Genomic DNA, 26707 nt, shown 5'->3' with positions numbered 1-26707 from the left:
TATGAAAAAAGGACTTGTGTGTTTATGTATTCTTTTTGTTTGTTTGTTTGTGTGTTAATGCATTCTTATATATCAGAGATTTTATTTTTGTAAGGTAGAATCCCCAAAGCAGGAATGCTTGGTTAATAGGAATGTGTATTTTTTGTTTTTCAAAAGTGTTCTTTTTCAAGAAGACTGGTCTAATTCACACCAGCAATATTTAAGTGCCTACTTCTCTGCTTTTCTAGTCCTGAATATTATTGCTTTATTTAATTTTGATGATAAAGTCTACTGATGATAAAGAATGCCATTCATTCAAATTTATTTTTCCCTGATTCCTAATTTAAGTATATTTTTATGTATGTTTGTCTTTTGCATTTTCTCTTTTGTAAATTGTCTGTTTATATCCTTTTCCTCATTTTCTTTTTTTGATTTTGAACAACTCTTTTTATATTAGGAATATTTTTCCCCAGTGTGGCATTTGCCTGTTGATTTTTTTGTGACATCTTTTATCACATACATTTTCTTTTACTTGAAAAATGTCTTTTTCCTTAAAGCTGTTCGGCTTTTTCCTGCCTTACTTAAGAGTTTTTCACTCCAAATTATCAATAATCTCCTAGATTTTTTCCCATTATTTTTGTTGTCTCATTACTCTGATACTTGCTTTTGTATATGGTATGATATTGGAAAGTATATGTGCTTTCTCTCCCAGCTGGATAGCTAGTTATGACAAAAACATTATTTAAATATCTGAAATACTGTGTTTGACATAGATTTGGATTTGTTTTTGAACTCTGTTTTGTTCTTCTGGTCTGTGGGTCTCTTGTGGTGTCAATACTTAAGTGTTTTGCTTACAGGTAGTTTTATAAAAAGTGATAGGATCTGGTAAGACAAGTTCCTGGTAACTTTTTGCAACTCACACATTCATCCTTCCAATATGAACACTAACGTCATTTTGTCCTTTAAAAAGAAATATTTTAAACCATTGTGATTTGATTGGAATTATGTTAAATACAAAAGATAATTGGGGGCTTCCCTGGTGGCGCAGTGGTTAAGAATCCGCCTGCCAATGCAGGGCACACGGGTTCGAGCCCTGGTCCCGGAAGATCCCACATGCTGTGGAGCAGCTGGGCCCGTGAGCCACAATTACTGAGCCTGCGCGTCTGGAGCCTGTGCTCTGCAACAAGAGAGGCCGCGATGGTGAGAGGCCCGCGCACTGCGATGAAGAGTGGCCCCCACTTGCCACAACTGGAGAAAGCCCTCGCACAGAAGCGAAGACCCAACACAGCCAAAAATAAATAAATAAATAAAATTAAAAAAAAAAAAGATAATTGGAAAGATGAACATACCTATACCATTGTACAATTTGTAAAGTAAGAGATTAATGAGCAGTGAATTAAGATAAATTATAATTACAATCAATTCATATTTAAATTTTGATTTTCTGCTGATTTTATCCACACGTTAGTGATTGCTGTTGGAGTAATAGTTTCAGAGGAATTTGTAGTGACAAGCAGTATTCTAGGGCCCTTTGAAACAAGAATAGCACATCAGTTTTTCATGTAATGAAATGGAAAAGAATTGTATTAGTTAAGATTTTTGTTTTTCAAGAACACAAATAGTAATTCTGTATTCCGAGGGAAAAGATTTATTCTGTATGTTGAGATTACAGAATTTTTGTATTTTTAACCCCTCTCTCCAATCTTTATATTCAGAAGCGATTGTTGGAAGCCATGGAGACATGCAGCCACTCCCTCAAAAAAGAAGAGAGGAAAAGAAACCAACATAGTGAGTGCCTAATGTGCTGGTATGATAGCGAGACAGAGTTCACATACCCCTCTCCGTGGCCAGAAAAGTTCCCTGCCATAGGACGATGCTGCGCAAGGTAATGTTGTTTGGTAATTTTTCAACAACAGAGAGCCCAAAAAAAAAAAAAAAAGCAAGCTTTTGAATATCTACTTAGAGAATTAACAAATAATTTATGACAGTTGTAGTCAATTGATAATGAATTACATGCAACTTGCAAAGGATCATAGCATCTCTCTCTTTCTCTCTCTCTCTCTCGCAGTTGTTTCTGTAGTTCTCTGCTTTGGTCCAATTCTGCTTCTCTGTTTTCGTCTTCTGTTAAAGTTGTCCCCTCCCCCCGCAGTACATATCTGTTCTCTCCCTCAAGAGGATGTATGAATTTTTGTTTCCATTGCCATTGTCTGCTCCCAGCATTATTTGACATGCTATGACTTTGCCTCTTATACTCCCCAACCACCCAACTGGAAAGAAGGAAAACAAGAAATAAAAGAGCTCCTCTGTTTCTTGCCTCAAACCTATTTCTACTTTCTCTTCCTCATTAAGATGTCTTCCTTGTTTTTTCTCTTCTCTCATCTTCTCTGCAAATAATATCTAGATGGCAGTTGTGTTGCAGATAAAGTAAACATTTCTCAGTTATGATTTTTCCTTTTGTTAAAGCAAAGGGAAAGATGAAATAGACATTATAAAATGTTTATTTTCCATTCTGGGTTTTGGAACATGGAGGATATAGAGATTTGTAGTATGTTTTGTATGTTCCTTTAGTATAAAAATCATGTATATATACATATATAATTTATATATTTTATATATTTTTTATATATTATATATATATTTTTTAAATTAATGGGAAGAACGTCCACTCAGTATCTTACAGGCATGGTTGTGTCTGGATCAATACCAACGAAGAATCTGCTGCTCTATATTTTCTTTGTCTTAAAGGACGAATTGTTAATTCTCCTGTTAAAAGCAAGGAGGACTCTTGGAAAATACTGAAGGGAATGCTGAAAACCTGTGATTGCTTGTAATGTATGAATTTTAAATTAAGTGCCTCCATTTATTTTCTAGGTATAAAATAATATCATTAGATGCTTGGCGTGTAGACATAAGCAAAAACAAAATAACCAGGGTTGACCAGAAGGCATTATATTTCTGTGGATTTCCTACTTTGAAACACATCAAACACAAAGTCAGTGGTTATTTAGTTCAAAATTTTTTCACTTTATTGAATGTGAAGTGATTATGGAGAAAAAATTAAATTCTATGACTTCTTTTAAAGTTTTTTTTGAAGAAAAGTGGGGTTCAAGTATTCCAGCAAAGCAGTCGTGGAGAAAACATGATGTTGGAAATCTTAGTGAATGCAGAATCAGATGAACTTGTAAGTATTTTCTTCATTATATATTTCTTTGGTGCTTATTATGCGTAAAACTGTTTTAGCTGCAACATGTTTTCCAAAGTGGTATAACATGTAGTAACTCCAGAAGTTCACAGGAAATAAGGATAAAGTAAAGAAACATTTACACAAATTAAAGGACATGTGACATAATGTGTCACATAATTGTGACATAATGAGCAAAAAAAATGCTGTAGGAATTGAAGAGGAGATGAGCCGTGTGAGCTAAAGATTAAGTACAGATCTGTAGGTGAGAATAGGCTTGAGCTGGGTGCTAAAAGAAAGATTATCACAAAGAGGAAAAAGCAGGGGAAAGGTATTCCAGTTGAAAAGAGTAACATGAGCTGGGAGTTATAGTAAAAAATCAATGTGATACATTATCTTATTTTTTTTAACCTTTTTGTATGTCTGAAATTTTTCTTAATACTTTTTCTTTTTTTGGAGTAAATGTGATGTATTTGAGGAGAAGGAATAGATAAACCTGACTGAAGCAGAGGACTTGTGTTGGGGAATAGTGGAAGATAAGGTTGAAAAAAACAGATTGAGGCCAGATTATGGAGGACCTTGAATACCAGGCTAAGGAGTTTGGACTTATTTTTTCATGACTGTTATCTTAAAATTGGTATTTTCATAAAGATTAGTTTGGTGGCAATATAGTAGACTAAAGTGCATAAAAGAGAAATGGAAGAAAATGGAAAAGCCTGCAAGTTGAGGTTGTGGTTATAGAAGCCTTAGACAATAAGGACATAAACTGTGGAAGTGCTAATAGGTCTAGATGAACAGGACTAAATAAAATTCACAAGTTTCATCATTTGTTCAAAAATAGGGGATGAAAAGAAAAAGAAAATATTAAATGTGAATCACTCTTAGATATCAGACTAATTAACTGAAAAACAATTACTGTTTATTGGAATAAAGAAGTTAAAATGGGAGAGGCACTGGCTTGAGGAGATTAATGATCAGTAATAGAATTTTAAGTTGGTGCTAGGACATTTAACTGGAGCTGCCCTTTCAGCCTTTCTCAACAGGGTTCCACAAGAGGTTTAAGCCCTCTTGCCCTAAGTCATCCATTCGTTTATAATAGATTAATTTACCTTTTGTGCATTTAGAATGGTACTAGTTATGTACCATCCTTGGAAGAATTGGGGAAATACATAGTCAAAATTGTTTTTTGTGTTCTGTGGTTCAGATGAAAAACTTCAGTCAAGAAAGGCAACTTATACAAAGTTGAATACCTGGAGCTAGAGCTTGTAAGGCAATAGGGATATGTAGGGCGTTAGCAAGGAAGTGATGGCTGGGGCCTCAGGGCTCATTTCCTTGAAGAAAGGGGATTCTCAGGTTTCAAGGCCCCAGCATGAGGAAGTACCCATGGGTGGAAAGGGTGGAAAAGGAACCAGTAAAAGTTACATAGTGTTCAGAGAAGAAAGAGAATAATTCCCATGTTTAGTAGTGTCACAGAAGCATGGAGTAGATGGTACATACAGTTCAAGAAGAGTGAAAACTAAAATAAGGTCTGTGAATTTGTCCTTTGGGCATCATTACTGGACTTTGAGAATTTCATTCCCGTAGGTTGTTGGAGGCAGAAGTCCAATTCCTAAGTACTAATCCGGGACTCGTTAGGTGGGAAGTCGAGGTAGCAGGTCTTAAGCCCTTGGTTAAGAAGTTTATCATTGAAAAGAGGGCTAGAAACATAACTGTAGGTAAAGAAGAGGCAGCTCATTTAACAAATCCGTACAAAAGAAGAGAGGTAGAGCTAAAGAAAGGAGCTCTTAAAGGCACTGTAGAGGGAAAGGATGTGAAGTAATAATGGATTGCGTCTAGGGCTTACAGGAAAGGATTAATCTAGGAAAGAAGGACAACTTTTCCTTCAAATGAAGGGAAGTATGGGAGAATGAAATTAGAAACAGATGTATAGAAGGGAAAAGGATAATTAAGGGAGCCTAGTTCTAATGTTGAAACTTGTTTTATTTATCAGAGTAGTCATTCTTTTGTATGTTCACTGTAAGAGATGTCTAAATATAGTAAATAAAATAAAAAGTTACCCCCAAAAGTCTAAAAATAGTCATCTCTATTTGTTAAAGAAGTATTTGCTAATAATGATTAAGCATAATGAAAAGAAAAAGTGTGAATCAAAATTTATATTTCAACTTCACTTTCTACCACAAAGTTGTTGTCTAACCAACAGTAATAATAATAATAATAATGTTTCCTTCTAAGAATTTTTACTTAAGGTGTTATTCCATACAGAATATTTTTACAGTTGTCCCTCAGTATCCATGGGGCATTGGTTCCAGGACTCCCCACTGATACCAAAATCTGTGGATGCTCAAGTCTCTTATATAAAATGGTATAATATTTGCATATGACCTACACACATCCTGCTTTATACTTTAAATCATCTCTATTACTTATAGTACTTAATACAATATAAATAATTGTAAATACAATGTAAATGCTATGTAAATAGTTGCCAGCATTTGTTGAAACTTTCTGGAGTTTTTTTCTTTTTTTGTTTAAATATTCTCCATCAGTAGTTGGTTGAATCTGCAGATGTGGAACCCATGGATACAGAGGGCCAACTGTGCAGCATTTTATAGTTTACAAAAGCTTTTTTGTATATTATTTTATCCTTAAGTAAATATTGTGACGTAGATGTTATAACTTCTTCTCATAAAAGAAAACTGAGACTCAGTGGGATTAAAGGATTTGCCTAAGAGTCCATAGCTGAAGAGAGGCAGAACCCAGTTTTGGACCTGTGGTTTCTAACTTGAAATAAGTCTAGTGTTCTTATTTAATTATACCAACCACAAACTGAAATGAATTACATTTTTTAGATTCTGTTTTATGCTATCTGATTATTTGATATGAAATAATAATAGCCCTTTTCTAGACCTCTATGCTGTTCTTTTCACTTTTCTCAGTTTCCATGAGAAAAATAAGCTGATAATCATGAGAATAATAGAATCATAGAATTTTACAACTGGATGAAATTTTGTGAAGCAACTAATCCAGCTCATTAATTTTACAAATTAAAAAACTTAAATGGAGATTGGAAAAGGGACATTCACTCAGCTAGTTAGCAGCAGAACTAAGAACCTAGGTTTCTTGCTGAACATTTCTACTAATGTTGGCTATTATTGTGAACAGTAATACTCACATTATAGGTCAGTGTTCTTCTGTTTGATTTTACTGAAACCTGTTTTCTCGCCAAGTAATTTCATGTAGGATTAAAATCAGTGGGCCATCCTTCACTAATAACTGCCAGTGCTGTTGAAAAAAGGAGAAGGAGGCAAGCTTCCTAGGGTTGAGATGTTTATACTGCAGAAAATTACTTTTAAGGTGGTCATAGTTCCCTTCTAATAAGAAGAGATTGGCAGAGAGGAAGGTAAAGTTGGTAAACTTACACAGATTCCTAATAAATTAAAGAATAAAGAAAGGCAGATAAGTAAAAACAACTGAAAATTATTATTTTTTTTTTAAGAAAGAGGACTTCCCTGGCGGTCCAGTGGTTAAGACTCCATGCTTCCATTGCAGGGGGCTAGGGTCCAATCCCTGGTGGGGGAACTAAGATCCTGCATGCCACGTGGCGTGGCCAAAAAAAAATTTTAAATAAAAATAAAAATAAATAAATTAAAAGGAAAGGGAAAAAAACAAAAATCTAAAAGAACAGAAATCCTGGAAAATGTACTAGAAAGACAAAGAGTAGTTGGCAATAAAGGCACAACTTAGAGAAAAGAAATTTTAAAAACTGAATTCAAGTGCATGGAATAATTAAGTGGGAATAAAGCTGAGAAAAGCAGTTACTAATAGGGAATAATTGGCCTGAGCCATCAAATAATATTTTATATCTGTTTTAATTACTAAGGCATGGTTTTTATAGATTTTAAATACACTGTTATAAACACAAGCCAGTTTTAATTATTTAATTTTACCTCTGTAAAATTCTCTCTTGGACCTAAAACATGAATGAACTTTTCTGCTTTTACTTTAAGAGTGTAGAAAATATAGCTTCATCAGTGCTCGGGAAGTCTCTCTTTGTTAATTGGCCTCATCTTGAAGAAGCTAGAGTTGTTGGTGTATCAGATGGAGAAACTAAGTAAGATTTTATTTATAATTTTTGAAGTTTATATGTGCTTTGCTATTTGTTGGCTTTTATTCATACATTTTAACTAATATAATATTTGTAAAATATTTACACTCTATAGTGAAAATGAAAGTCCTCTAATCATACCACTCCAGGTTCAACCACTATTGACAGTTTATTGTACATACCTTGAGATGCATATTTTTTTATTAGTATTTTATTTTTTAAATTAATTTTTATTGGAGTATAGTTGCTTTACAATGTTGAGATGCATATAATTTAGATGCATATATTTTTATTAGTATTTTATTTTATTTTTTAAATAAATTTTTATTGGAGTATAGTTGCTTTACAATGTTGAGATATATATATTTTAGATGCATATATTATTTTTTCCCTTTTACCTTCTTTTCCTTTCAGTAGCTTGGAAGTTCTGTATCCTAATTCTTTTCTACTGGTTATCATTATAAATTAGCAAATATATTTCTCTTTCTGACAAGAATAAATAGCATATGTAACCTTACCTTTTCCATGCCTTTCCCAGGTTTCATTTAAGTAATATATTAAAAAACACGTATCTTCTATTCTAAAAATAATTTCTTAACATTTTATTCAAGTTCAGAATCATTTTATCAGTGATTATTTAGACAAGCTATTCTTTGTCATCTTTTACTTGGTCTGATATCTTGTTCTTTTGTTATTTTTCATGTCTAGAACTTTCTAAAGTAATTTTTGTTTTCAGAGAAAATGTGAGGCTGTTAATGTTTTCTGAGTTATTACATATCCAAAAGGGTTTTTTTGTTGTTTTTCTCATGCATAGGTTTAGAGTTAGAGGCCTAATCCTTTTTCCTTAGATCTCTGCAAACACATCTCAATTGTGTTTTGTCGCGTAATTTGGTTGATGAGAAGTCAGTGCCAGTATGAATCTTGAACGTTCTTTTTTAATCATCAAAATTCAGTTCCCCTGCCTTTTTGATGAAGTCCAGTTTATCAGTTTTTAGTTTTATGGATCGTGCTTTTGGTCTAAGAACTCTTCACCTAGCCCTAGGTCCCAAAGAAGATTTTCTCCAAAAAGTTTTATAGTTTTACCTTCTCCTTTTACATTTAAATCCATGATCCATTTTGAATTAATTTTTATATAAGGTATGAGGTTTGGGTCAAGTTTCATATGTTTACCTATGAATATTGAATTACTCCAGTACTATTTGTTGAAAAAACTCTCCTTCCTCCATTAGTTTGCTTTTACACCTTTGTCAAAAATAAGTTGAGCATATTTGTATGGGTCTACTTGTGGGTTCTCCGTTTTCTTCCATTTGTCTCTATGTCTATTTTTTATGCCCACACCACATTGTCTTGTTACTGTAGCTATGTAGTAAGTCTTAACCTTAGGTAGAGCGATTCCTTCTATTTTTTTTATTTTTCAAAATTGTTTTAACTATTTTTGGTCCTTTGCCTTTCTATATATAGTTTAGAATAAATTTTTTTATATTTATAAAAATCTTTGAGAAATTTTGATAGGAATTGTACTAAACTTATAATTTGTGGAGATTTGACATCTTTACTATGTTGAGCCTTCTGATCCAAATGGATAAATGAAGATCCATTTATCTCTCCATTTATTTTAATCTTTGATTTCTTTTATCACTATTTTGTTTCCTCAGCATACTGAACCTGTACATGTTTTGTTAGATTTATACCTACCTAAGTATTTAAAATTTTTTGGAGCTACTGTAGGTAGTATTATGTTTTCAATTTCAGTTTCCCCAGCTGGTATATAGAAATATAATTGATTTCTGTATGTTGATTTTATATCCTAGGACCTGGCTAAACTTACTTCCCTGCCTTTTTTCTTAAAGTCCAAGCCAGTTATTTTGTAGAATTCTGAATTTACCTAGTTATTTCCTCTTAGTATCATTTAAGTTGGTCCTCCATCCCACATGTTTCCTGTAAACTGGGAGTTAGGTATAGTGGCTTGATTAGAATCAAGTTAAACTTTTTTAGCAAAACTACTTTATTGAATTTGAGAGTATTAATTCTTTAAAAATTTATATTTTTATTATGTATTTAGTTTAATTTCTTATAGAGAAAGAATAGTAATATGTTTTAAATTTTGATTAAAATTTTTTACAGGTGTTTGTTCTGAAATTCATATTACAGTTTTAAAAAAAGGAGGCTTTTTGTTTTTTGGTTTTTTGCTGTTATACCATGTAGAAATCTTTTCACTTTGAAGACTCACACTACTAGAACTCTATATTAAACCACAAATTTGGGGGTAATATAATTTTAATTTTTAAGGTTTTACTTGGAAGAACCTGCAGGAACACAGAAGCTTTATTTGGGGAGAACTGCACCACCCTCTAAAGTGGTCCATCTTGGAGACAAAGAACAATCTAACTGGACAAAAGAAGTACAAGGAATTTCAGAATAGTGAGTGTCATAAATAGTATTTCATGTCATTGAACTAGAATGTGGTGGTCTCATGTACTTATTTTTTAACTTATTTTCCACTTAGTGTGATTACTCTGAATACTGACTGCATCTTCATTTTATGGTCTAAAAAAGAAATGAGTTCTAATTTAAAATAAAATCTGGTTAGCAGCAGTTAGAGCCTTGCCCAGTTTGTCACTAAAATACTTCATGATATACAAAAAAAAAGAAAGAAAAGACATAATCACTTACACTAGGAATACACAGTTCATAAGTTGCCTGAATTTGAGAGTTAATTTCACTAACCATAAGGTCATTGAATTTCTTGGCCACTTGTAACTAATAAAAATAGGAGGGCATACTCTCCTTTGTTCTTCACCCTCCCCTCCTCCCTACTCCCCTACCCTCCCTACACCCAAGTCCTTTATGCTCTGAATTCAGAAATGCAAGGTCTATACCAACCAAGTAAGGAAGAAGCTAACCCTCCTTGGAATGCTGATTTGCAGGGTGCTTTGTGTCCCATGATCCCACCCTAACAGTACCTCTCCTTTTTCATCCGAACACTAGAATTCCCTAAACCAAAACAGAATAATAGAAACTGGCAGTGGCACATGAAATGGTGTTATAAATGTATATCCATCAGCCCTCCTGTTTAAACTGTAATAGCATCCATTGATAAATGGGAACTCAAGGAGATAACCTCTTCTACAATTATAGGGGCTAATACCAGGCCATAATATCCTTATTCAAAGATGATTAAACAGGAAATATGTAAAAAGACCATGAAAAGCTATCCAACATAAAAGGAGATGAACATAGCTGTCAGGGGGAGAAGTGGAGCATTTTTGGCCTCCCAGTAGTGTAAGTTAGATACCCCTGTCATAGCTCACATCATTCTGAATTTTCTTTTATAGCACATAAATAGAATCGTAATAATAAATTTATGAGTGTGGTTACTTTAATGACTCTTTTCATAGATATTAGGCTCCATAAGGGTAGGGAACATATCTGGTTTTTTCACCATAATTTTAATTTTGCTATATAAAATATATGTATATATAATAACATTATTTAACTATATACTATGTAACTATATATAGTATATATTATATAATACAGATATATTTGTATAAACACATATACAAAAATAAAATTATGATTTCTATAATGAGCTCAGTAGATGGTCTGAATAGTAATATGGGCATACTGAAAACTGAATCAGTGAGCTAAAATATCAAGCTGAGGAATTCCTTCAGCACATAGTACAAAAAGCACAAAGAGCTGAAAATAGTATAGTCAGAATTTCTGATATCTATCTGATAGGAGTTCTAGAAAGAGGAAATGGAAAGGAGATAAGAAAATATCCCTCAGATCAGGAATCAGCACACTTTTTCTGTAAAGGCCAAATAGTACATACTTTAGGCTTTGTAGACTTTACAGTTTTTGTCACAACTTCTCAACTCTGTTGTTATATCACAAAAGCAGCCATAGATATTAAATAAATGATTGACTGTGTTCCAGTAAAATTTTATTTATAAGAATAGGAGGCAGTCTGGATTTAGCCCATTACTAGTTTGCCAACCCCTACTTTAGACTGAAAAGGCCCACTGAATGCCCCTCCCTGTCAATCTCTATTTTCTGTCTTTCTGGATTTACCTATTCTGGGTGTTTCATATAAATAGAGTCACATAATATGTGACCTTTTGTGTCTGGCTTCTTTCACTTAGCATGTTTAGGGGGTTCATATACATTGTAGTATATGTCAATACTTATTCCTTTTTATGGCCAAATATTTCATTGTATGGATATACCACCTTTTGTTTATGCATTCATCTGTTGGACATACAGCTTCTTTCCACCTTTTTGCTATTGTGAATAGTGCTGTTATGAGCATAGGTCTATAAATATTTGTTTGATTACTTGTTTCCGGTTCTTTGGTTACATACTTAGGAGTGGAATTGCCAGGCTGTTTGGCAGTTCTCTGTTTAACTTTTTGAGGAACTGTGAAACTGTTTTCCGCAGTGGCTGCACTGTGTTACATTCCCATCAGCAGTATACAAGTGTTCCAGTTTCTCCACATCCTTTCCAACACTTCTTTTTTTTTTTTTTTTTTGGCTGCTTTGGGTCTTCGTTGCTATGCGTGGGCTTTCTCTAGTTGTGGCGAGCGGGGGCTACTCTTCGTTGCAGTGCGCGGGCTTCTCATTGCGGTGACTTCTCTTGTTGCAGAGCACGGGCTCTAGGAGCACAGGCTTCAGTAGTTGTGGCACACGGGCTCAATAGTTGTGGCTCACAGGCTCTAGAGCGCAGGCTCAGTAGTTGTGGCACACAGGACTAGTTGCTCCGCGGCATGTGGGATCTTCCCCCACCAGGGCTCGAACCCGTGTCCCCTGCATTGGCAGGCGGATTCTTAACCACTGCGCCACCAGGGAAGTCCCCCAGCACTTCTTGTTTTCAGTTTTTTGTTATAGCCAGCCTAGTGGGTATGAAACACAGGAGTTTCTTACAACTCTATGAGTTCTTGTTTAATCTTACAGACTTTGGGAAAGGTAGCCACAGGATAATGCAAAAAGTCTTAAGTTAGGTACTCAGAACTGCTAGCATATTTATTTAAGTTTATTTAAGCATTTGATTATGAGTTGGTAGTTTGAATGTGATTATCATCTTAGAATATATGCACACTCATACACATCTATATTTCTTTTTTATTTTTTCTTTGAGCTACCTGAGAAGAAAAGGAATAATAATAAATGAAACATCTGCAGTTGTATACGGTCAGTTACTCACAGGTCATAAATATCAAATAAATCAAAATGGTGAAGTCCGTCTAGAGAAACAGTGGTCAAAACAAGTTCTTCCGTTTGTTTATCAAACTATTGTCCAAGTAAGTCTCCATCAGGTCTCAATTCTATCTTAATGTACACTGTTGCACACTGTATAAAGAAAACACTATATCATATTAATATGCAGCAATATATAATAGATATTATTATTTAATATAATTTGCAAAATACTGTAGTGTTTAAAAGGAGTATAACATGCTCAGACACTCATTCTGTGTATGGTTAGGAAGCTTTTCTTTTGTATTTATTTATTTTTATTCTCAAAAAAGTTTGCTTTAAATAAATTAGTAAATACAAAAAGCATTTGCTTTTGTATTTGTGATCTTAGATGTTGTAAGGGGACAAAGTTTTTTAAATGCATGTAGTGATCATGTAATTTGGGGGAAACAGTATAGCATAGTGATTAAGAGTACTGACTGAGTTGACTTCTCAGCCATGTGACCTTGGGCAAGATCACCTTCTTTCTGTGCTTTAGTTTCCTCATTTATAAAGTGGGACTAGTAATGGTCTCTGCCACAGAGGGTTGTCTTCAGGATGAAATGAACTAATAAATGTGTAGAGTACCTAGAAAAGTGTCTGGCATATAAGGAGATAATAAATTTTAGATTCTGGTATTGTTATGTAGAAAATCTTTACATTTGACGTTTGTAGACAGCATAGTCATAATCCCATAGGAAAAAATCTTGATATGCAGTCTATAGAAATTTTGACTGTGATGATTCACTTTTATATTTCATTCTACATAGGACATCCGAGCTTTTGACTCCCGTTTCTCCAATATTAAAACATTGGATGACTTGTTTCCTCCGAGAAGTATGGTCTTTATGCTGGGAACACCCTATTATGGATGCACTGGAGAAGTTAGTACCTGTTATTATTACTAATTAAATTTCTTTATGGTTTCAAGTTAATACAGTTATTTAACTTCTCTTCATTTAGGCATAAAATAAAATGTAATACTGAAGGGGAAAAAAGAAAGAGTTCATTCATCTAATTTATAAACACAATATTTGGCTACATATCTTTAGTGTTGAGCACACTGAGATTAGGAGGTGGTGGAAGAAGAATTCAGATTCTAATCTCTTTTTTCGTAGGTTTACTTATTGTGGTAGTATGGATGAAGCAATTCTGAAATTATTTTCAATGTATTATTGAGTTGATGAATTTATAAATGTGTTGATGTTTTGGGAAACTCCAGCTCTTACATGGGAAAAGGTACTTGTAAGTATAGAACAGGAGAGTGCAAGAAAGAACCTGTGGGGACAGATTAGAATTGGAGGTATTAATGTGAACTCATGATTGCTAAAGTACTTTATACGGGTGTATGTGTATGTATATAGGCACATGTATATGGGTATATTTATGTATGTTTGTAGATAAATGAATGCATATGTGCCTATACATACATATATTTTCTAGCCCTATTTGCTCATAAGGATTGGAAGCGAAGACACCCTGGTAGCATGTAACACTCCGATCTTGATCTCTAACACCATATCCCACTAAAAGGAACTGGCCTTCTCAGAGAAATGGCTGATTACAGGGCTGAGGCAGAATAAGTACAAGATGAGCCTAGAACCTCTAGTTATGCGGGAAAGCAAGGGGGTACTCACAAGAATGATGTGAGCATATCACAAACACAGGAACCAGGTTGAAGAGGCTCCTACCAGCCAAATCTGGGACTGTTTAAGTACCAAAATAATAGAGTACATATTGAATTATAAACCATCAGGGGCGGGGAATAGGAATGCATGATTCCATAGTGATAATAAATAGGTAAATAAATGGAGAAAGGAAAGGGTTTTGCTTATATTATCATCTCAAGGATAATTGTGGAGGGAATGAGGGAGTTGGAAAACCATCATTTAGCAAGCATTATGATTCAGATTGAATCAGGCAACAATCATCACTGGAAGCTAAATCTAAGGGGAATTTTTGACCAGGAGCAAGATATTTTCATGGTCTTAGAAAGTGTCTCCCCACAGATTGTTTATTTAGTTGCAAGGAAAACAAAAAAACTATAATTGTGCAGAAATTAAGCAACATCTTGATTGTATAATCAAAATTAATATAACAGTGAGGAACAGATGAACACCATGTACCTCCAGATGGGATACCCTACAAAGGACACATCCTCTGTGCACTATTCTGGCTGAGAATATATAACATTAACCTAATCATGAGAAAGCACTAGACAAATCTCAAATGTAGAAATGTTTTTAAAAAGTCAGGGTAGAGAGGGAGGAATGAACTATATTCTTCAAAATGTCAGTGTGTGAAAGACAAAGGCTCTGGATATATTCTAGATTAAAAGAGGCTAAAGAGATATGACAAATAAATGCAATATCTGATCCTTGCCTGATCCTGTAGTAGAGGGAGTAAAGAGTTTTCTATAAATATAGGTCACTTTTAGGTCAACTGACAAAACTGGTATATGGACAGTGGGTTAGATAAAAGTATTGTGTCATAAATTTATGTATTTAATAACTGTACTGTGGTAATATAATATCCTTCTTCTTAGGAAATTTGCACCAAAATATTTAGGGATAATGACATGATATATATAATATACCCTCAGAAAGTTTAAAAAAATAATTATGTGTATGTAAATACACACATAGAGCACAAATGTTAAATGGAGTTAAATGTCGATAATAGGTGAATCTGGGTAAATGTTCTTTGACTTGTTTTATTTTTGCAACTTTTTGGTAGTTTGAAATTATTTGCAAATTAAAGTTAATTTTTTTTAGAAAGGCTGGTTAACAACTGCTTAAAGCAAGGTACAATGACTCAAATTTATAATATAAGCACATCCACTTACAAATTCGAAGAAAATTTCCACTATCTACTTTTATTGTCTTACTGTATTTCAGAAATAATAAACACTATTCAAATAAGTAGAAAAACAAGTAAATAAAATGTAGTGAAAGAGACTAAAACATACTGGGATTTTTTTTTTTTTTTCCCCCTCCAAGGTTCAGGATTCGAGGGATGTGATTACAGAAGGCAGGATTCGTGTGGTTTTCAGTATTCCATGTGAACCCAATCTTGATGCTTTAATACAAAACCAGCATGTGAGTACTATAGTCCGTATTATTTAATTTAGAATTGATTACCTTTAAAAATGTTAGAAGGATATTTTTGGTCCCTCCTTTGAATTATTGCAAATATTTTATTTAACACTGATTAAATTCTCTCACAGTTGCATCTAATATTAGTTAAAAATAAGTGGAATCTGTGCTCAAAACTTCATGCAAATCTTTGGGGGAAAAAACTGCTGAAATCCCACTATTAATCTATAATGGTTGTTGTTAATGGTTGTTGGTAGTGTGGCTTGTGGGATCTTAGTTCCCTGACCGAGGATTGAACCCAGGCCCTCGGGAGTGAGAGTCCAGAGTCCTAACCACTGGACCGCCAGGGAATTCCCAGTGGCACATTGATTAGCATACCCTCTGGGAATAGACTTGGGTTTTTTTTTAAACCTTTCATAATTAATCAAGGTCTGCATTTTTAGTTACAAGTAACAAATGACCTTCTTGCAAAGGTTATATGTCTCTACTCAGCTAAAGATGAACAGTCCCTAGAGAAAATTGGGAAACTGCACTTAAGTTCATGGTGCCCTTTTATTTTTCTCTGTTAAAATAAGGGGATGATCCCGATATCTGTCATTTGTTTTTATTGATTGATTAGATAGTTAACTTGACTGAAATTAATTCACATTCAGCCAACCGTTGCTACTTATATTTTATTTTTGCTAGTAGTAAAAATCTAAAACTTTATTTCCTGTGAAATGAATTTAAGGCATTAGGCATCAGCATACCCATGAGGAGCCTTTATGGAAAGCAGAGAAGTCCCTAAAGTCTTGCCATCAGGTCTCTTTTGGAGAAATAATTCAGAAGGCATAGTCCGGAAATCAGGAGAGTGGCCCTTTAGATGAAGAAGCTGGAACTCTTTTTGGGAGTCAGTGGAGGCAGAAGAACTTGTTGCTTCATCCCTGGCTTTTTTTAGATCTGACAGAGCCTACCCAATTCTAAGGGTACAGTGTTGCTAGGCATACCTTCTCCAGTATACTTTCTTTCTCTTTACATATCTTCTTTATCTTTTACTCAAGCCTTCTTTCTCTACTTTTTATTTTATAATTTCTAGAATATTTGTGGTGATTTAATTAACTTTAACTATACCATAATCCAATATTTTTCAAAAGGAGTACTAATTGTATTTTGAGCAGGACTACTATGTATTAAATAGGACTGCCCTGTATATGGCAAGACAATTGGCATCTTGGTCCCTGGACACTAAGTGTTCTTAACCTGTGTCAATTATTGTAACTGAATGTGCCTCAACACATTTTCAGATGCTTATTAGAAAAGTGGTACTACCTGTGATAGAGAACTATTGCCTTAATTCTTCCTTTCTATTCTGAAATTATTTCTAAATCTGATAATATTTTTGATTGTGTTGCATTCTTTACTAGCATATTAATGTATTTTAATAGTGACTTTATGTTCCAGGCCACTAAAAAAATTTATCCATTTAGGGGTCATTGTAAACATGACCATTAAAAAAATAATGGTGGAAAATAATTCCTTACCAATCTCTGTAAATTTTGCTTTGCCGATGATAAAATATCCTTACATTCCCATGAAATAAGAATATAAAATATTTGTATAATTTATTAAATATAGTATATTTATTATATTTATATATTCATTTACATGAACATAGTATATGAAATCCGTATAAAATAAGTATGTATTATTATTATTACATACATAATGTTAGGAGTATATGGTAGCTTACCATAGTTGGTACTGGATTTGTAAGTAATTTGCTTCCTGGTTAAAAATTGTATGATCTGATAATTTTTTTTTTAATTTGACTGTCTTCATAGTTTCTTCCCATAAGTACACAAATAAAGGTTACATTTCATTGACTGAATTATATTAACAGTGTATTAATTATGAGCCTATTCATACTTATTTTCATATGATAATAAATGATTAGGGGAAACAAATATTACTTATATCTATATATGAAGGACACTCAGTTTTGCTCAGTAGCAACTATTTTGATGACATACTCATGTTTTCATTCAATGTAATAATTATCAAGACCTCAGTTTTTCCCAGGTATTTTACCAGTTCCTTCACCAGGTCCTTCTTAGAATATGAAAATTAATTTTTAAAAAATAGTTCTTGCCTACAGAGTTTGCCATTTAGTACTTACTGTAGAGTTTATTTCTTGAGGCAGTTTCACAAACTGTATGTTTCCTCCCCCTTTCATTCATCCCTGGGAATTCTGTTCTTTAAGGAGAGAGAGGAGCAGAAATATTCTGCCTAGAAATCCTTTAAAAAAAAGCAGGGTGGGGGGTAATAGGTCACTTACTTTTGAGAATCCTTACATTGCCACAATCCAAAATGTTAGTGATGTCTTATCTCCAGATTTTAAAGGTAAAGAAATGCTGCTTTAATGCTTTGTGTTTCCATAATTGACCTTTTTGTTTTTATATTTAAAGAAATATTCTATAAAGTACAACCCAGGATATGTGTTGGCCAGTCGCCTTGGAGTGAGTGGATACCTTGTTTCAAGGTTTACAGGAAGTATTTTTATTGGAAGAGGATCTAGGAGAAAGTAAGTTTATGTTAGAGAAATTTACTTAAAGTGGCAGAAAAAAATTAAATAATAAAGATAAAATGGTTAATATTTCAGTACTTATTTTCTCTTATTAATTGCTCTGAATTTGCTTTAAAAATTATGCATAGATTCCTCTGATGGTGATCTTTTATCTAAATGGCACATGCTTTAGGTGGCTGGAAAGACAGTTCTTATTTTTAGCAGCTAACAAATTGAACCTTGAAAAAAGGTATCAGAAGGTGTGTGTGAATCTCAATTATATATTCCCCTGCATTTCCTTATTTCATTCTCCTCTCAATTACATAATCTATTTGTATGCTTTGTTAACTTGGGTTTTGAAGCCTTTCCTCTAGTTTTTCCACTACTGCTACTTTGGAAATAGCCATGATAACTAAAACGTAGAAAACCAATCAAGACTAAACTTTTCTAAAAATTGAAAGCAAAGCTTTTTATTCTTTGAACAAAATTTTAAAACTTTTGTGTGTATGTGTGTGTGTGGTTTAAATTCAGCCCTCATGGAGACCATAAAGCAAATGTGGGTTTGAATCTCAAATTCAACAAAAAAAATGAGGAGGTACCTGGATATACTAAGAAAGTTGGAAGTGAATGGATGTATTCATCTGCAGCAGAACAACTTCTTGCAGAGTACTTGGAGAGGTAAGTGCCTAGCAGGATCCTACTGGGCATCCAGAAACGTAGGAATGTGGTAACTATTTTGCCTTGCTGATAAGAAAAATGTTTCCTTTTTTAGTAAAATGTGACATATGTTAATATAAACTTAATTTAGTGTCGTGAAGCATCATAGCCACTAGTTAAAATAGAGTAGAAAAATACTGTACTTATATTATTCAGAATTAGAAAGGATGATGAGAATTGGCCTCCTTTTAATTAAAAATTTCCTTAACTTACTATCATAAGTTATTCACTACTCTGCATGTCTGTGTCAGTAGTAAGAGGATTGATACGGATAAACAAAACAACTCTTGGCATAGTGAATTTTCTTAAAACTCCAGCTGGACAATAGATTACTATCCTAGAATTACTGAATTTTATTGCTGAAATAGTCTAAGAAATCAACAAGTCTCAGCTCCTCGTTATAAAAATGAGAAATCTGAGTACCAAGATTTACTGAGTTAGTGTCAACGATTCATAGGAAATGCTCTACTTCTGATTAACAGTTGAATGTTCTGTCCATTGTTCCACTGGTTTCTAACCTTCTTATATTTGAGGATCCCTGTATTAGTTTCCTAGAGCTGCCTTAACAAAATACCACAAACTGGGTGGCTTAAAATGACAGAAATTTATTGTCTCACAGTTCTGAACACCAGAGTCCAAAATCAAGATGCTGATAGGGCCATGCCTCCCTTGAAGGTGCTAGGGAAGGACCTGTTCCATACCTGTCTCCTAACTTCCTGTAGCCTCACGAGTTTTGTTCCTTAGCCTATGGATGCATCACCCCAGTCTTCAATCTTCACATGGTTTTCTCCTTATGTGTCTTCATATCATCTTTTTTTTAATTTTAATTTTATTGGAGTATAGTTGATTTATAATGTTGTGTTAGTTTCAGGTGTACAGCAAAGTTATTCAGTTATACATATATTCATTCTTTTTTAGATTATTTTCTCTTATAGGTTATCACAGAATATTGAATAGAGTTCCCTGTGCTATACAGTATGTCCTTGTTGGTTATCTATCTTATATAAGTAGTGGGTGTATGTTCATCCCAAGCTCCTGATTTATCCCTCCCTGCCATGTTTCCCCTTTGGTAACCATAAGTTTGTTTTGGATACCTGTAAGTCTGTTTCTGTTTTGTAAATAAGTTCATTTGTATCATTTTTTTAAAAATTAGATTCCACATATGAGTGATATCATATATTTGTCTTTGTCTGACTTGCTTCACTTAGTATGATAATCTCTAGGTCCATCCATGTTGCTGCAAATGGCATTATTTCATTCTTTTTTATGGCTGAGTAATATTCCATTGTATATACGTACCACATCTTCTTTATCCATTTCTCTGTTGGTGGACATTTAGGTTGCTTCCATGTCTTGGCTATTGTAAATAATAGTACTGCAGTGAACATTGGGGTGTATGTGTCTTTTCGGATTATGGTTTTCTCCAGATATACACGCAGGAGGGGGATTGCTGGATCATATGGTAGTTCTATTTTTAGTTTTTTAAGGAACCTCTATACTCTTCTCCAGAGTTGTTTTTCCAATTTACATTCCCACCAACAGTGTAAGAGGGTTCCCTTTTCTCCACACCCTGTCCAGCATTTACTGTTTGTGGAATTTTTGTTGATGGCCATTCTGACCCGTGTGAGGTAATACCTCATTCTAGTTTTGATTTACATTTCTCTGATAATTAGCGATTTGAGCATCTTTTCATGTGCTTTTTGGCCATCTTTATGTCTTCTTTGGAAAAATGTCTATTTAGATCTTCTGCCCAGTTTTTGATTGGGTTGCTTATTTTTTTGACATAGAGCTGCATGAACTGTTTGTGTATTTTGGAGATTAATCCCTTGTCAGTCGCTTCATTTGCAAATATTTTCTCCCATTCTGAGGGGGTTGTCTTTTCGTTTTGTTTATGGTTTCCTTTGCTGCATATCATCTTTCCTTTGTTTCTGTCTCTGTGTCCAAATTTCCCCTTTTTATAAGGACACCAGTCATATTGGATTAGGGCCTATCCTAATGACATTTTAGTTTGATTACTTCTTTTAAAATCCTATTTCAAAATAAAGTCAGATTCTGAGGTACTAGGAGTTGGAACTTCAGTATGTCTTATGTTGGGGTGGGGGTGGGGGAGACACATTTCACCTGCATGTTACCATCTAAAAATTTAGATAATTTCTTCTATTTACCCCCATGTTTCCTTAAAAATGTCATGTTTAGACTGCTTTTTCTTGATTTTTCAACTTGACGTATGCATTGATTTCGTACCATGAATGATGAAGCTTTAGCTTTCTTTCAGCAGCCCCACTCCCCATTCCCTTACCTCCCTACACACATGAACACGTTTCCCCTCTCATTATAGTTTTATCACAATTTTTTAAATTAAATCTGTATTTAAGGTTTAGTTGATTAAGATAATGTAAATGGTCACCTCTGGATCTTGTAGAGTATTGCATTTCCTTTCTTGTACACATTTTTGTTTTGTCTGTGTTGTTCATTCATTTCTTTCTTATCTATGTTCACGTAACTAATGCGGCCCCAAACTCTGTGCCATAGCTGGAAAACTTAATACAGTCAAACAAATCATGTGACCTCTCAGTTCTGTTTTCTTCTTGTATACTTCCTCTTAAAACTGTCTTTCTTCCTGCTTCAGTGTGAACTAATTGCTCTCCTGGGCTGTTGTACAGCTTTCATTCAAGTTTCTCTTTACTGTCATCCTAGGAATTCCCTTCACCATTCTTCTGCCTAAGATTCCTTTATTTCCTGGCTTTCATGCTTTATTCCTTCTGATTTATGTCTCCATTTTGATGGAGCACTTATGCCAGTAGCTTCCTGAGAAAGCTTACATGTCTGGAAATTTCTTTAAACCTCCCTGATACTTGGTTGATAGCTCGCCTGGGTCTAGAATCCTAGATTGGAGATTATTTTCCTTCAGAATTTGAAAAGCGCTGCTCCATTCTCGTGTTTCCCTTGCTGTCAGGAAGTCTTGTGTTATTCTGATTCTTAATCTTTGTGCATGATCTATTTTTCATTTTCAGAAATCTTTTTAGAATCTTCCCTTTACCAATACTATTTAATAATGTGAAGATGTGTGCCTTGGAATGGGTCTTTTTTCTTTTATTTTGCTGGTCAGCCCTTTCAGATTTGAAACTGATGCCCTTCCATTCTGAGAAACTTTCTTGTATTATTTCTTTGATAATTTCCTCCTCACCATTTTGTTGTTGTTGTCATTCTCTCTTTCTGGGACTCCTTTTGATATATGTTAGACCTTCTGGATTAATTCTCCTAATTTTCTTATCTCTTTTCATCCGTTTTCTGTATTGTTATACTCCTGTTCTACTCTGTGGGAGATTGCTTCAGCTTTAACTTATTTTTTATTTTTATTTAATCATTTTTAATTTCTAGAAGTGTGTCCTTATTCTCTGGCATTCCTTTTTTATAGCATCTTGTTCTTATAACGAATGAAATGTCTTCTTTTATTTCTCTGAAGATAGTAATCTAGATTTTCTTCTATTCTTAATATTTTCTGTTTACTACAAATTGCTTTTTTTTCCTTTTCTGTTTAATTTGATCTCTCCTTTCATGTTAAAGTTTTTGTTTTTTTTTTTGGTCTGGTGCTTCTTTAGTGTCTTACCATATTTACTATTCAGTGATTAAAAAGCTGACGGGAAATTTAATGTGCTTCAGTGAGGCTTCTCTGGTGGGACTTGGCTGTTTCAGCAGAGCATCTCCGAATATCACTACCTATATGTATATCTTTTCTCTTGAGCTGGGTAGTTTTCCCAGAAAGGTATTCTGCAGCCTTTTTCTTGGATGACAGATATGGAGAACAAAACTGACTTCCAGTGTTCTGGAAATTAACCAGAGAAAGGGGGTCTCATTACATAGTGGATACTGTGGTACACACCCAGATGTCTCTTCACGACTCAGGACCTATTCCCTGGGCAGCAGGAATGCTGCTGTCTCACAGCCCTCAGCAGTGAGCCTTTTCAGGAATTGCCCGACAGAAGAGAACTGCCTCACCTACAGTTATGTCCCTTTGCCACAACAGCCACACATCCAATACCTCATCAACAAGAAGATGTAAAGGCTCAGCCAACCTGATTGCCCCAGTTCAGGATAAGTCTGAGGAGCCATCCTACTTTGAGATCTCTATGCTACTGGCCAAGGAGTTCATTAAGATTGAACCACAGCCCAACTTCTCCCTGTGCCCAATTCCACTTCCTTCCTTCCCTTCCACAGGTGTTGTTTCCACAGAACACACTAATAAACTTCTTCCATGTTTATCTCCATCTCAGAGTCTGCTTCTTAAAGATGTTATACTTCCTAGCCTGCTTCCTAGTGGCATGTTGTATAGCAGTTATATTTTCATTGATCCCCTGTTTTCAGTAGGGCACCTATCCTCTCTTCCTCATGCCCCACCCATCCAGTTTCCTGTGCCTGGAGTACCCAAGGCTCGAGCAGCCCCTATTTAGCCTCTCTGAAAGTAAACTACAGGATTTACGCTGAGGTGGAGGTGACTGCCTAACTGCTTATTATACAAAATTTTCAACTAAAAGCCAGTTAAACCCACCCCATACTGCAACATCAAAATGTACGGAGCCCGTATCTCCTGAGCTTTTGCAGACTTCCACAGTTCACGTCAACTTGCTTCTTGTTGACTTCCCACTCTGGTGACTTAGGGTACAGCTTATTCCTATCTGTCAAGTCAGTTCATACTTACCTATTCAGTTTTCAGTTTCTAAAATTTTGTTAACTCAACCTGTACTATCAGATTCTCTGCTGCTCTCTTCATCTGTCTTTATAGGTCCATGCCCTTTTTTCTACTTTACTATTCTTTTAGCAGGCTAGGATGGGAGCAGAAATAAGCACATGTGTTCAGTCTGCTATGTGTATTTGAAAGTACTACAGTACACTGTTAGAAAACAATGGAATTTTGAGGAATATCAGAAGAAACTTTTAATGGATTTTCATTTGCTCTTTTGTGGAGTGCTCTAGCTTTATTGTGAAAACTAGAAAATGAACCTGTATACATTATTTTTGTCCATTTATCACCTGTCATTATAGTCTAAGAGGGATAGAGTCAGTGATTGAAGTTTATAAGTAATCATAGTTTAATTATACTTAAGAATTGAATCATTTCTCCCTCATCTTTTTTTGAGGGCCTATGAATACTTTCAATCTTTTGGTCTCTATCCCTTATATGTGTACATAATTAGTCCTCAATATATTTAATATATCCCCTTAGGATCCAGAAATTTGATAGGAAGTTTATATGAAATTAGCCATATTTTTAAAAGCAGTATTTTTGTTTGTTTGTTCGGCTAGAGCTCCAGAACTATTTAGTTATATAGCCAAAAATAGCCAAGAGGATGTGTTCTATGAAGACGACATTTGGCCTGGAGAAAATGAGAATGGGTAAGCAAAATTTATGAGATTTATTGCTGCATAGTTCAACTTAGTGGTTCTACTGAAGGGTAGTAGTTAGTTTATCAAGAATTTATATTACTTTTGGGGGGAGGGTTTTGTATTATTTTGTTCTTGCTTTAAGATCTTAATATAATTTTTTATTTCATTTATATCAGTAAAATACTTTTAAACTAATTTTTGTGGGTTTTTTTAATTACTGAGAAATAACATGTCCATGTTTATATTGGATTTATAATTAGCCCCAATTAAGTGTTGTGATTAATTATATATTTGATATCTTTTATAATTCACAGCCCTCAGAAAGTTCATATCAGGCCTTTTATGTAAACCCTCAGAAAGTTTCAATTAATGTGAAAAAATTATTGTTTTTAATATAGTGCTGAGAAAGTTCAAGAAATTATTACTTGGCTAAAGGGACATCCTGTCAGTACTTTGTCTCGTTCTTCTTGTGATTTACAAATTCTGGATGCAGCTATTGTTGAGAAAATTGAAGAAGAAGTTGAAAAGTGCAAGGTACTAATTTTCAATAACGAAGATTATTGACGAGATTTGAAGTTAAATGAACTATATGTTATCCTACAAATAATTTATTTGTATTTCAATCAAATAAAACATATACTCAATGATTCTAAATTATGTCAAAATATTCTGTAATTTAAAAAAATATTCCAGCCTTTTCCAGTGTCCATTAAGTTTGTCTAAATAAATATAAATGCACATCTTTTTTCTTTTGGCCCCACCCTGTGGCATGTGGGATCTTAGTTCCCCAACCAGGGATCGAACCCATGCCCCTTGCATTGGGAGCGTGGAGTCTTAACCACTGGAACACCAGGGGAGTCCCTAAAGCCATAGCATTTAAATTTTATGTCCTTGTAGTGTTTCTAATTTTAAGAATTAATATTTTTTGAGTCTAGTCAATAGAAAGTTTGTGGTTGAGAAATAAGGTTAATTCCCTATTCTTTCCTATTCTAAGTTCTTTAAAAGATACAGTTCATGTTTTTATAGAACATAAAAATTATATTTATTTCACTTTTGTTTCCCACTGATAAACTCATTCAGTTACTAAGTATTTTTGAAATCCCACTTAAACTATCCTTTTTTTATGTCTTGATTTTAAAAAGCAGTAACCTGTGTAGGCTTAACTGTTTTATCTGTTTTGATTCCCTATCTTGATGCAATAGAAAATGGGTTAATTTTATTCCTTTTTTTAACTTACAATTTTATTTTTCACATATTTGCCTTTTTATTATAATGATGTTGCTTTCCTAACACAGTGCTCTCTTGTTTGAACTAATAGCAGAGTAAGTTAAGAACTGGTCTTTCACGTCATTTTCCCCCATCCCTCTTTCAGTACTTAAAACCTTAGGCAAGATAGTTAACCTTTCCATGCCTCCATTTCTTGATTGGTAAAATAAGAATAAAATAGTCCTCATATAGCCCTCAAAAGAATTAACTGAGTTAATATAAACTCCTAATAATGCCTAGCTATTATTAATGCTTAATAATACTTAGCTGTTATTATTTGAATCCTCTTATCACATGCTCAAGAGCTGTGAATTCGGTGTGGAAAATCACCACTAGATGACTCTTTAAGAAAAAATGTAAGGCTCAGAGCCAAGAGTTTGATATTTTGAAAGGTTAATGATATTCAGCTGAGGATAGAAAGCCTGCATTTCTTTTTAATGTCTTTCATTGTAAAGTCTATTTGTCCAGTATGGTTTTTGAAATGAGTCTTCTACTTAACAAAAGTTTATAACTTTAAGCCCTCAAATTTTATTTGATCCCATTTGGATGCAGAGCTTTCTAAAATGTTTTACACATTCTCCTCTTACTTTGCAAACTGAAGATACACATACAAAGTTGTAGTCTATTATTTTGATTACAACATTTTTTAAATGTATGTACATATAGATAAGACAGGACTTTTTTATTAAAGCTGTTAATGAGTCAAGGAGGACCAGTTACGAGTGACTCTTTCTTTTTCCCTTTTCAGTGTTATAATGTTATTAGGGTAATAAAGAAAAGAAGGAGAAAAAACTAAAAAATGAACATAACATTCTGAATATAATTTAAACTTTTCTTTTTAATGCAGGGTCATCATTAAAAGTATCCCTAGTTTTCTTATTGACAGTGGTTCCCAGACTCAGCTAATTATCAAAATTACTTGAGGAGCTTTTTAAAAAACACGCATTCTGAGGATTCCACCCTCAGAGCAGTACTTCTTGAACTTTGCAAATGAATCACTGGGGGATCTTATTAAAATACAGATTCTGATTCAGTAGCTCTAGGATGAGCAGCTCTTGATATTCTGCATTTCTAACAAGCTCCCAGGTGATCACACTTTCAGTAGTCATTCCCCAGAACTTCTCATTTTAGTAGCTGTGGGTTGGGGCCTATAGTGAAAATGCCATAGTCTATTAATTTGCCTGATGACTCAGGTTTGAA

At 34.0% G+C, this 26707-nt stretch overlaps 1 protein-coding gene across 3 annotated transcripts in view; it reads left to right on the top strand.

Annotated features, from left to right (window-relative positions):
- The window catches only part of XRN1 (5'-3' exoribonuclease 1), a 116879-nt gene that overhangs the window by 49249 nt on the left and 40923 nt on the right, over positions 1-26707 (top strand). For all 3 annotated transcript variants that reach the window (XM_007188077.3, XM_007188078.3, XM_007188076.3), the window contains exons 16-27: positions 1695-1864; positions 2851-2971; positions 3062-3160; positions 7168-7271; positions 9555-9686; positions 12405-12567; positions 13273-13386; positions 15502-15600; positions 18042-18157; positions 18671-18817; positions 24161-24250; positions 24640-24775. In XM_007188077.3, the coding sequence (XP_007188139.2) occupies positions 1695-1864; positions 2851-2971; positions 3062-3160; positions 7168-7271; positions 9555-9686; positions 12405-12567; positions 13273-13386; positions 15502-15600; positions 18042-18157; positions 18671-18817; positions 24161-24250; positions 24640-24775 (1491 nt within the window). The remainder of the gene's footprint in view (positions 1-1694; positions 1865-2850; positions 2972-3061; positions 3161-7167; positions 7272-9554; positions 9687-12404; positions 12568-13272; positions 13387-15501; positions 15601-18041; positions 18158-18670; positions 18818-24160; positions 24251-24639; positions 24776-26707) is intronic.

The sequence above is a fragment of the Balaenoptera acutorostrata genome, chromosome 4 (assembly GCF_949987535.1).
Source record: "Balaenoptera acutorostrata chromosome 4, mBalAcu1.1, whole genome shotgun sequence".
NCBI classification, from domain to species: domain Eukaryota; kingdom Metazoa; phylum Chordata; class Mammalia; order Artiodactyla; family Balaenopteridae; genus Balaenoptera; species Balaenoptera acutorostrata.
This window is presented reverse-complemented; position numbering and strand designations above follow the sequence as displayed.